Raw genomic sequence first — 12048 nt, 5'->3', positions numbered from 1 at the left:
GATACCTGAGAATGAATTTCACGCATTCAAGGAAAATCATATCAAACAGAAATCTAACTTTAATTCCTCAAGAGAAAGCCCTTATATAATATGTCCTTATTAGCACATATTAGCCTACTGAGAAGGCATGCATAAATACATATATTCACACATTCATATATTGGATTCATACCTGTTCAGCTTTCAACATATCCAGCTGTTCCTTAACCTTGTTTTCACCTTGCGTAAAGTTCACACACACAGAATCTCCTGTCATTTCATCATGCATTTGATTAACGTTATCCAACAGTGATTCTGGTTCTGGACTTAGCTTTTGTTGAAGTATCTCTTCCGCTGGAATGTTAGGAGCCAAAAGTTGGCTTGATATTAATTTCCCTTCTTTTTCTCTTATTGATCTGTCAATTTCTTGTTTGGGGTCAGAAATAAAGTTTCCAGGTTCACTAACTGTAGACTGGTCTTTGGCTCGTTCTCCACTGGAGTTTTTTGTCTCATGTTCATAAGAGTTCATATTCTCCTCCAGTCTGTGACTAACTACAATTTCTAGTTCTTTACACCTTGCTGAAATGTGTTCTTTATCTTGTTTTAGACACATAACTTCTGCATTTAATTGGCAGATTTGACTGTGCTTTAATTTTAACTGTTCAGAAAGATCTGAAAGTCTTAATGAAAGTTCTAACTTCTCACGTTGAGTGACCTCAAGTTTTTCCATAAGTTCTGTGGTGTCTTTTTCTACAACTTCCTCAAAATCAAATATCTCTGATTTTAAAACTTTTTCTCTCTTACTGTGAACAACTGTACTTTGAGTTTCCAACCCAGTTGGAAAATCTCCTTGTAAATGCTGGATCTTTTCCATCAAAGCCTGGAGCTTGATTTTATATTCAGCTTCATTCTTGTCCTTGCTCTCTTCTAAATCCAATTTTACCATTAAAAGGGAAGCATAATTTTCTTGGAGTTCTTGGTAATTACGCTTAAAACTTATTTCAGCAAATGAAAAAGAGTGCTTCAGTGTATCAATCTCTTCCTTCTGTTTAATATCTTGTTGTACAAGTTTTTCATTTTCAGCTATTAATTTTTCTATTCTTTTTTGTAAATCAAAATCCTCTGTCTTAGAACTAATGCCACTAGTTAAAATCAAGTTCTCTTCCACATTTCTAAATGTGTATTTGTTTAATTTCTCTTGCAGAACCTTATTTTCACCTTGAAGAACATTATTTTGTGCTTCAAGCAATAAATACTTTTCTTGAAGACAATGAACTTGCTCTTTCATTTGTTTCTCAAGTAATTCTGTTTTAAGTTGTAACTCCTGAACTTCCCGTTCAAGTATACCATTTTCCCTTTCTTCTTGTTTAAGAACTTCTATCTCTTTCTGGAGGTTATGTACCAGAAGCATCATTTCTTTGGAGTTAGAGTTTACAGTAGACTGATGTAAATCTTTTAGTCTTGATATTTCCAATGTGAGTTGATTCTGATTTTTTATTAAGTTGTCATTTTCAAACTGCACATCTTCTATTTTTTTGCTCATTTCATTTTGTAAATCATCTAATTGCTGTTTAGCTTGCATAGCCATATTATCTTTAAGATTTTCAATATTTATTTTATGCTCTACTTGTAAATCATCTTTAAGTTTTGATAACTCTTCTTCATGACTGAACAAAAGCTGAGTCCTCAATCTCTCTAGTTCTGCTTCTTGAGATTCTGCCATCCTATCCAAAACAGCATCCTTTTCTTTTTGTAGCATTTCAAGTTTTATTTTGTAGTTTGTAACTTCTGCCTCGTGTTTTAATTCTAGTTCTTCCCTGATCTCGGAGGCTGAAGCAAGTTGGGCTTTTAGATCTCCAATACTGATTTTTAACATGTCTACTTCCTGTAATTTGGATTCTTTTTCATTTATAGTCTTCTTAACTCTTTGAATTTGTTCTCTTGCAAAGCTCAGCTCTTGACAAAGATCTTCCACTTGATTTTGAAGAGAAGATTTTTCCAAGGACAACTGTTCAACCTGTTCAGACAATTCTTGTTTTACTTTTTCTCTCTGATAATTAGCATCCTGAAGCATCTGATTCAGGTCATTAATTGCAATACTCATTAAGTGTATTTGGTCTTCATTAGTATTATCAGAGCATAAATTCGAAGTTCTCTCTAGATCTGCTTTTTGTTGGGCAAGGAGCTTTTCAATTTCTGTTGAATGTTCTCTAATTAACTCTTGCTTCAGTTGTACAATCTGCTGGCCATGCATTTCCTCTAATTCTGCCCTGAGGTCTGCAAGTTTCCTTTGGGCTTCAAGTTCCATTTTTTGTATAATATCATTCTCATGCTGGGTATCTTTGTGACACTGCTTTTGCAGCTCTTCCACAGTTCCCATTAACTGTTTTATTTCATCAGAACATTGCCTTTCTTTTTGTTTAGAAGTTGTTAGTTCAAGCCTCACATTATATATCTCTTGATTCTTTTGAAAGGTCTCTTCTTTTAATTCCTCTAGAGATTTCTCAGCAATTGATAATTTTTTCAGATAAAGAAATATATTTTCTTCTTGTTCTATACGTTTTGCTTCCAGTTCTTCAATAGTTGTTTGTTGTTCTTGCATTTTCTTCTTCTTAGAACAATCTTCTTCAGCTTTCCATTTTTCCTATAATAAAAACAATTCCTTTATTTTATTTACCATAAAATTTCTAACCTGTCCTACTTTCATATATCTCAGATTTCTTAAGTTTTGTATTAACTTTTGTATTACTATGAAAATAAGCAGTGATTTTGAGTTAGAAGAACACATTATAAAAATGTCAATACAGTGAGCAAAGGATCTGGATTCATATAATACATTAAATCCTAAAACTGGGTTAAGAAAAGAATAACTGCTCTACTCAATAATACACTATATCCACACAAATAAACTACAGTAGGTCTTAATGTCATAATCTTATTCTCAAAACATATTCTAAGACAATGGCTAGGTTTCCATAACATGGTACCCAATCTCATTTTTGCCTAGTTTACCATGTTATACAACCCCAGCAAGGAAGTTAAAAGAACAAGGGTTAAAAAAACTAAGGTATTCTTGCTGCAGGTAGGCTGCATAAACTGGGTCAGACTCATAGATACATCATGCCGGCCAACAATTTATCCCATTTTTTGCTTATTTCATAATTTTAGTAAAACATTATTCAGCAGGTGCTATATAATTAACCAAATATGATTAAAGTTTTAAAAGCATAAAAATAAAAACTAGTAGCCAGTGCAGTTCTATTATAGGCAAATCACAGAAATACATGTCTGAATAAGAAGAAAATTGCAGGATGATCCTTTTCATTATCCACCATTCCACAGTATATATTCCCACTGTATGTTTTAATCATGGCTAACCTGGCAAACTGAGACTTGTCTGGTGCAAGAAGAAGTCATATACATACTTCAGATGTAAATATTCAATTCTCCTCATCCCATGTTTTATTTTGTATATCTCTATGTGGCAGACAAACAATTATACCAGTTTTTAAACATCTTTTAAACAATAACTATCACAAAATGTATGGTCTTAAAATACAAACCAAGTCAGTGATTTTCTGTTGCAGAAGAGAAACCTGTACTTCAAAGTCATCATTTTTCTTCTGATAGTTCCTCAACAGCTGCTCCTGTTCTTCGAGCTGTTGCTGATATGCAAATATCTGTTGCCTAGCCTGTAGTAGGTCAGCAGCTGTACTGCTGTGACTAGTGTTCCTTAAAGTTTCACTTGCCTGCAACTTATGAACAGAACAATGTGTTAAGAGACACTGTTCGAAAAAGTGGTTCTCAAATTACAAAGAAAGTATTCTCAGTAATACATTTTTGATTTCTCTCCCACAAAGGTATATAGTTTGCACTTTATAGCAGAAACATTCTTATTCTCAGATACACTGTGAAGAGCAAAATATTAGCAATCCTACAAGTTCCTTTCCTTCTGAATTTTTATAACTTCCTTCTCTGATGCAATCAACTATGGGCCAGAATAATTTATCCTGAGAAAGAATGAACTTATTTGGATATACATTTTGGGATTATAAAAGATGATGGAACTTCATGCAGGGGCACCTATGATTAGTTGATACATTAAAAACATATTGGCCACACTTTCAGACACATGCATGCAATAGAATGTTGCTAGTATGTTCAACTGAAACTAATACATAGATGCTAAGTCTATTAAAGAATACGTAACTAAATTTTTCAATATCTTTTTAAACTAATGTAATTCCACATATTATGGTTCCCCCCAAGGCAGCTGTTTTACATATTGCTTTTCTTAGAAAAAATATTTCTAATATTTCCAGCAAGCCATTTTACATTTATGAATCTATTGAATTCAAAAAGAACTTAATTTCTTCTACTCAAATAACTAGCATTTAGGATATTTTCCTTCTCTATGTCTTGTATATTCTATCCCTTCACTGGATTTAGAATATGAACAAAATGGGTATGTCCCTTTTTTTCAAGGAGAACTAACAGAATCCTTCCTAATTGCTCAAAACAATATAGACAGTAAAATGCTCCTAACTGGTCTAAATAAACAATGTAGCTTTTTGATGGGAGCCTCCATGATTTTGATTTTTCCCCCTGCTGGAGACATGTTTAGCCTCCTTGCATTTCACAAGGCCTGGAAAACTGTACTGTTCAAGCTTGCCCTTACCCAATTAGGGGAGACTATCTTTATTATTTTTTTTAAGTGTTTGATGTTTCTTGATTTATTGTATACTGGGCAGATTCAGTATGACAGGGGTGGTTTATAAATATTGTGAAGAATTAATACATTTGTTACTAAACCAAATCCTGAACACAGTCTTACCAGAAATAATCACTGTAATAACAAATAAAAAATCCTTTAAAATAACTGGGATATGACTAAGATACTAATAACAAATCCATTTTTCTTTCTCTTATTTTAATTACTGCACTTAGCCTTGATTGTTTAAATTTAATTTGATTTGCTTTTTGCCACTTATATTATCAAATATCTATTATGTGAACACCATGGAGAAAACATCCATATATGAGATTTATGAATGGAGCAGAGGCTGGGGACAAAAGAGTTTAGCCTAATAGTTATCAAACCTTTATTGTCAATAGTATAATAAATGTTTGTTTTCAAAATCAGAGGCTTTATTTAGGAAACAGGATTCTGATTCTCCAAACTGTGGTCTAGAGGATTGGAAGTGAGTCCTGTCTTCATATGCATTCTTCTCCAGCTCAAGTTGTTAAATAAAAGTCCAGTTTGATCAAACCACAGTTTGCACTTTAATCAGAACAGCCAAACCACAGTTTAAGTGAACCCTCTAAATCAGCACTGATTTCAGCTTGTCATTCTGATTTGAAAGGCTCACTTAATTTGTAGTTTGGATAGAATGAAAGGGCCATTATTCATAAGACTAGAGAACTGAAAGTGTTATTCACAGAGTGAAAGCTTAATATGAATTCAATCACTGAATAATATATAAAATCAAAATCAATCCATTACCTCAAAAATAGGTCTTACTAATGGGAAAGTAGAGAAGACAATAGAAACATATACATTTTTCCTTCAATAAATGATTTAATCTTTTTTTTTATCTTAATAGCTAAGAAAATATTGTCAGTACTTACATGCTGAAACTGAATTTGCAGTTTTTGACTTTGTTCTGTCAATTCCAAAAATTCCCTCATAGTTTCATCCTTTTCCTTCCTGGCTTGCTGCAGATTAGCAGTGAGCTGAGTTATAATGTTGTCTCTTTTTTTGATAGCAGTTTCAAATTCCTGCAGCTAGAAAAGGTCATGTTAAAATATTAATACCATTAAAAAGGAGCTCTATATCAGTTCACGTGAGTCTTGGATGCATTCCATTCCAGATATTTCCAGATATTTAGAAAACACACAAACAAAACATTTTTAGTATAAAGGTATAACAGAATGCTCTCTGAACTTGTTTTTTTGCAGTTGTTTGGTTACCAGGCTAGGTAACATTATCAGTGTGAGGGAGAATGGGCTCTGCTGACTTCCTCTTTGATGGTTCCTTGATTAGCGTATTGTTTCATCAAGGAGGAAGCCAAACACCCACCAAAACTGGCAGGGCAAACTACTATATATAAATAGCCAGCAAACCCCACTCTCCCTAGCACTGAATAATGTTACTTAGCCAGGTAATGAAATGTCTGCAGGAAAACAACCAAGCTCAGAGAGCACTAAGAACTCCAAGTTCAATTCTGAGCTACATATATTCTCTATACATATTCTCTTCTATAGATATAACAGAATATCACTTTCCTTGCTAATGACATTGTTTTACCAATTAATACTTTAAAATGCTAATATAAATATAGGTTTTTGTTGTCTCAGGGTATGGCAGTATCGTTCTAATATTAGTAGCTTATGAACACTTTTTTACATTTCTAAACAGTTTTTCAAGAACTACAGTTTTTCAGCACAAGCTTCAAATCAATTTTTGAATGTTTGCAAAAGAATGTCGGACTGCTTAGTTTTATATACTCCCTTGAATAGGTCTAAAATCCAGAGGACTAAAACACAGCAAGTTCAAACTTCAAACAATTAGCAATAGTTCAAAAATTGTGCTGCAAATAGATAAAACAAAAGGACAACTGGGAACAGTGTTAAACAAGAAATTGAATCCAATGAAAGTTCTTTTGTTGTTTTGAAATAAATACGGTGGAATATGCAAGACATGTTTTATCAGCTTAGGAAACTGTCTTCACAACCTCATCTATCCAAAATGCAGTTTTAAGTTGGAAGATGCCTTGGTTTCCCTTTCAGGGCTTGGAGGCTATGTTCAGCTTTAGAAGTACAGGGAATGGGGAAGCTCAAGCTTGAAAAAGCAAGCATAAACCTAATGTCTCCTTCTATCCATTGCACTAGATGGGATGGGGTTATGAAAATGGTAATAGAAAAGTAAGGAAATGGTACTGCAAGATTAGACTACAAACTGGAATCTTTAAGTAACTTCATTTTCACCTTGAGCTTGTTATTTTTCTCTTTCAATTTTGGCACTGAAAAAAGCTAGTTCAAAAAGATTGCTACATTAAGAAAATCAAGAAAGTTGTACTGTATGATGATTATGTATAACTATAAACGAGATTTGAGTTCTTTCATTTTATAAACTAGTTGATTCCCACATTGTTTAAATCAGAGTCCTATATATTTTTTGAAAAGTTTAACCATATTTAGCAAACATCTTAGTATATTATACTTTTCTAACTGATGACAATCAATTATGCTGTCAGATCTCTATACACGCACTCTAGTATATTATGGTATCTACTATCAGTTACCCAAACTAGAGAGCCAGTTTGGTGTAGTGGTTAAGGCATCAGGCTAGAAACCAGGAGACTGTGAGTTCTAGTCCTGTCTAGGCACAAAACCAGCTGGATGACCTTGGGCCAGTCACTTTCTCTCAACCCTAGGAAGGAGGCAATGGCAAACCACCTCTGAAAAATCTTGCCAAGAAAACTGCAAGGACTTGTCCAGGCAGTCTACGAGAATCAGACACGATTGAATGATTTTTTTTTTTTAAATCAAACTATACTGAAATTACTTTCAGCCCTTCTTTGATGAATATCATAAAATGTACTTGTGATACTAAATGGTCAAACACAAGAACAAGATATCAAAAAGACTATATAGTAACAGATAGTGGAAAGATGAGGAAAGACAAGAACTGTAATTATATCCTGGCTTTTTAAAATTCATATGCCTGAAACTTCAGTAAATACTCTCTCCTACAACTACTGAACCAACCCAATGATTTTAAAACATAAGTTTTTAACATTAAGACCTTTTTTTAAAAAAAAATTCTAATAAAGTCATTTTTCATTGAGCATTTATCTTTTATTGAAAAGCATTTATGCACTACCTAGAATAACAGTGTTACATTCTAAATTTAGTAAAATACAAACTGGTATAATGTAGCGGAGTCACATCTAAGCTAATTAGACAAATAAATAGCATGATAAACTACACTCTGAAAAACTCCAACTTTTTCTGTTCCTAGAAACTGTTAAGAGAAGATGTTTTCTTTCTGTAAATGTTACATTCTTCCGAACTTGTATTTAGAAGGACTCCTAAATAAAATATTTTAACAATCTAAATAATTTAATTAAAGGTAAAGATGTAAAACACAACTGCTTCAACAAAGCATAAGCAGCAGCTATGGCTATTTATTACTAATCGTTATTACATGGTATAATTTCAGTTTTGGGTGGCCTGGGACCCCCTATGGTGTAGCTCATTAAGGAACATTTCTATGCTTTTAAGTATTTTAGGCAAATGTCTGCACTTTAAAAAGAACATTCTGGATTATCAGAACAGTGACCAAGAAAAAGAAGGCTGTGGTGCTGGTATATATATCACATATCAAATATTACATTTCCTTGTTGTAGCAGAGAATACTTACATTTTCTGGAATAATATTTGGCAAGAACAATGAGGGATGGAATGGTGATACACAGAATGCACAAACTATTTTGCTGAGATAAGTAGTGGTAACAGATTCTGACAAAACCCTGGCATACTTAAAATACCTTAGATATAAAAATAAAGTTTTACAAGTAAGGTTTTGCAAAAAATTACTTCAGCATCTTCCATAGTTCAACATCTTTTTTTTTATTATTTCTTTTCAAATCAGGAGTGCTTCTTTTTATCTATCAGTTCACAAATGCAATGGGTTACAAGGCAAAACACCCCAAAGGCCTACCCTATTGCATAAGTGTACAATGCCTAATAGTAAACATGCACACAAACACCCTCCAGGTGCATTTTCTGAAATCTTCCTGCAATCTTCATATCTGTCATAATACGAAAAAAAGGCAAAAAGATTTGTACAATCTGAAGAGAAGCCAGAGTATAATATGAAAAATGGGGCAAAGCTGCCTTCTTTGAAATGCTGAACAAATGACTTGACTATTTTTCATCATTACCTCATCAGTAACTCTGGAGGGATGGATAAGGGATAGATGTGTATTAAAGGCAATATGCACAACAGTGTAACGTGCACAGAATGCAAATGACACCTATGTGAATACAGTTTCTATTGTGCAGACATAATCTTGGTGTTCTCCTATCTTAAGAAGTGGGCTAGTAATTTAATTAATTAGCATAGCTTTATATACTACCCAGGTTCCAAGTAGTAGATAAATCTTTATTGCACCATTAGGTAATCAACCTTCTTCTTGATTTGTAAGAGGAATGCTAGTTTCACTGCCCTTTGTCTAATAAAAACAGGGAACATTTGAGAAAAAAATATCTATTATTATTTATAGAATTAAAATAAAAACTCATTAAGAAGTGAACCGAAAAACATGGAAGCTGAAGCAATAATTATACTGATACTCCTAATATTAGTATCAGTAAATGAAACAAAAATTCAACATCTTCAGCAACTCAGATTGTATCAAGCATGCAGAAAGCAACATAAGGTAATTATACCTGTTGCAATCCATCTGTACCATACGCTGCCCTCATTTCTTCTAGCTCTTTATTTAGCTCTTCAATCTCTTGCTGCTTTCCAGCTAATTCATTCTTCATCATCTCCAGTTCTGTTACAGTATTCTGCACCTCATGATCAGTATACTTCTCTCCAAATTCCAACTCTTCTTCCTAAACCAATTCAAGGTTCTTAAAACCCAGCACGGTGTAGCATTGTTTTAGGGTGATACATAAAGTATTTCTTTTTTGCAAAATGAGGCAGTACTTTAGTACATTGCTATGGAAACTAACTTTATTAGTATAGCTTGCTCTATAAGAGCTACAGCATTATATTAATCCAAATTAAATTTTAAACTAAAATTTGTCTTCTCAATAGCGTAGAAAAAGCAACAGAAGTATAGAGCACATAAACTAGAAATTGTTATGGCATGCAAATAAAAGAATTGCAGTTAATAATCTTTAATACATTTCCTAAAGCAAATCACTTAGTGTTTTAGTATTAACTGCCACAAATTAATTGGAAATACTGTACCCTAGTAAAGTCAGAAGGTACATCTGTTCTTGTCAAAAAATTGCCACCATTTATCTGCATGAGAAAAATTTCTATATGGGTTATAATTTAAAATACAACTTACAATGCAATCCAAGTCTATATAGAAATAAATATCTGTTGTCAAATAAGTGTGCACTAAACAGTAGCCTCATTTTCTATTTCTCTCTGATTAATTATACCTCCATTTTTCTCAATCAATACAGGGAGATACCTCAGAAAGGTAAAATAAGGACACGGTCATTTTTTGTAATATTTTTTCCCCCAACAAAGGCTTGAAACATGATAAAAACACTTTTTAGAGTATTTCACTGAACAATTAATATTTACAGAACCAGGGGTTTTTTTTCCTAATGTAGAAGTATGTATAATGACCTGTTAAAGACATCAGTATATTTGTTCATAGATAATTTATGTATCTTTTAGAAGAAAATAGTTCAAAGTTTCCATTGTATTACAACACAAAACATTTTACCAGCAAAAAGTGATAGAAATCTAATACAACTTCTTGATCTAATTGGGGGAAACTATAAGGGAGATGTCAGAGAGGTAGAAGCACCTAGCCTATACTGACTGAACCTAACAAAGCTAAATCAGGTCAGACCCAGTTAGTAGCAGGATGGAAGCACTTCCACAAATCTCAGGGCTATAGGCTAAAATTAGGAAGGAAAAAAAAAAACATGGAAGAAGGAATAGTAAGCCACTTCCGTACTGTTGCCACAAAAACTGCACAGACATATCCATGTGGCCACCAGGAGTTGAATTTGACTTGAGGGTAAACTTACTGGGCATGATTTCAAGACTCAAATGAAGGATAATAGAAATGCCAATTATATAAATTCTAAGTGAATTATATTTTGGAAAGTACACGACAGATTCTGTTATTTCCAAACATGCCCAATATTAACAACTTACACAAAACTCCTAAGGTTTTCAAAACGTTGGACTCTGTACTGAGGAACAGAATTATATTTGTTGTGCTAATAACTAACATCTTATTTAGGACACTGAACAGGAGAACTCAAGTAAATTGAAATATTAGATATTCTAACAAAAAAGGTTAAATGCTAAACATCTGATATGCAGAAATTGTTAATACAAACTTGTCAGAAATAATGTATCCATCTCAGCTGTTTTTTGGTTCATCTGGTTAGCTTCGAGGGCCTTCCATTCCAAGTTACCACTGTGTTTATTCAAGTATTTGTGCAAAATGAAGCACAATAAAAACATAACGAGGTATCAAATATTTGACAATGCTATATTAAATCAAAATATTCAAGGTACAATACAGGTTTTCTGAAGTAGCCTTTAAGCAGTAGCCCTACTTGCCCATGGGGAAAGGAGGGAAGTGTCAAGTCTCTAGGCCATGAGGTCCTACATGTGAGGGAAAATAATCTTACATGTGAGGGAACCAATCTGAGTTGGTCAATGGCACAGAACATGGAAGACACTGGGGCTTCACTACATCTTTGTGTCCTGTACTCAACCATGAGTCAAAGCGGACACAGTGGACATTCATGGCTGTCAACCTCCTGGGAGGAAAAGACTCTTGAACAAATGAACATCATGCCTGCAAAGAAACCCTTCCTTGGACTGTGAAGTCCTCCTAAACAGCATTATTTAAGGTAAAAAAGAGCTGCCATTGGAAAGCATTTTTGCTTTCCTTTTGCACAAAAATAGAATGTATTGCCTTTACAGGAATGGTAGTCAACAAATAGGCCTGGCTATAATTATTTCCTAAACTTCCATTTCAAGGCCTGAGGTAACACATTTCTCTGTCAAACCATAAACTAATTCAACTTGCTTCTATTCCAATCATCAATTTTGTAGGTATATTTCTGTTGCATGTGGGAGAAATCCCATCCCAAGAGGTTCAGACACAAAGAGTTAAAAGAAAATTTAAATCTGATCTGTCCATCAAATATAAGCCTATCAATCTAGATAGCAGGTAGAGACCATTAGGGAAATTCAATGAGAAATTCAAACTTTGAAGAACCAATAAGGAGTATGAAAATTCACATGGCTTAACTTTTCCTTGTACCTCCTTTCTCATGGGAGGAGCA

General features: G+C 33.5%; 1 protein-coding gene across 6 annotated transcripts in view; it reads right to left on the bottom strand.

Moving 5' to 3' along the window:
- The window catches only part of AKAP9 (A-kinase anchoring protein 9), a 154356-nt gene that overhangs the window by 127707 nt on the left and 14601 nt on the right, over positions 1–12048 (bottom strand). For 4 of the 6 annotated variants that reach the window (XM_088150542.1, XM_088150545.1, XM_088150541.1 and 1 more), the window contains exons 4-8: positions 9968–10021; positions 9436–9606; positions 5608–5763; positions 3543–3734; positions 173–2623 (exon numbers count right to left, since the gene is read on the bottom strand). In XM_088150542.1, the coding sequence (XP_088006668.1) occupies positions 173–2623; positions 3543–3734; positions 5608–5763; positions 9436–9606; positions 9968–10021 (3024 nt within the window). The remainder of the gene's footprint in view (positions 1–172; positions 2624–3542; positions 3735–5607; positions 5764–9435; positions 9607–9967; positions 10022–12048) is intronic. The other 2 variants (XM_088150544.1, XM_088150546.1) reach the window with 2 other exon arrangements.

The sequence above is a fragment of the Python bivittatus genome, unplaced genomic scaffold (assembly GCF_059951505.1).
Source record: "Python bivittatus isolate LINGU-HERP-01145 unplaced genomic scaffold, Pbiv_v1 ctg000610_np1212, whole genome shotgun sequence".
Lineage (NCBI taxonomy): Eukaryota > Metazoa > Chordata > Lepidosauria > Squamata > Pythonidae > Python > Python bivittatus.
This window is presented reverse-complemented; position numbering and strand designations above follow the sequence as displayed.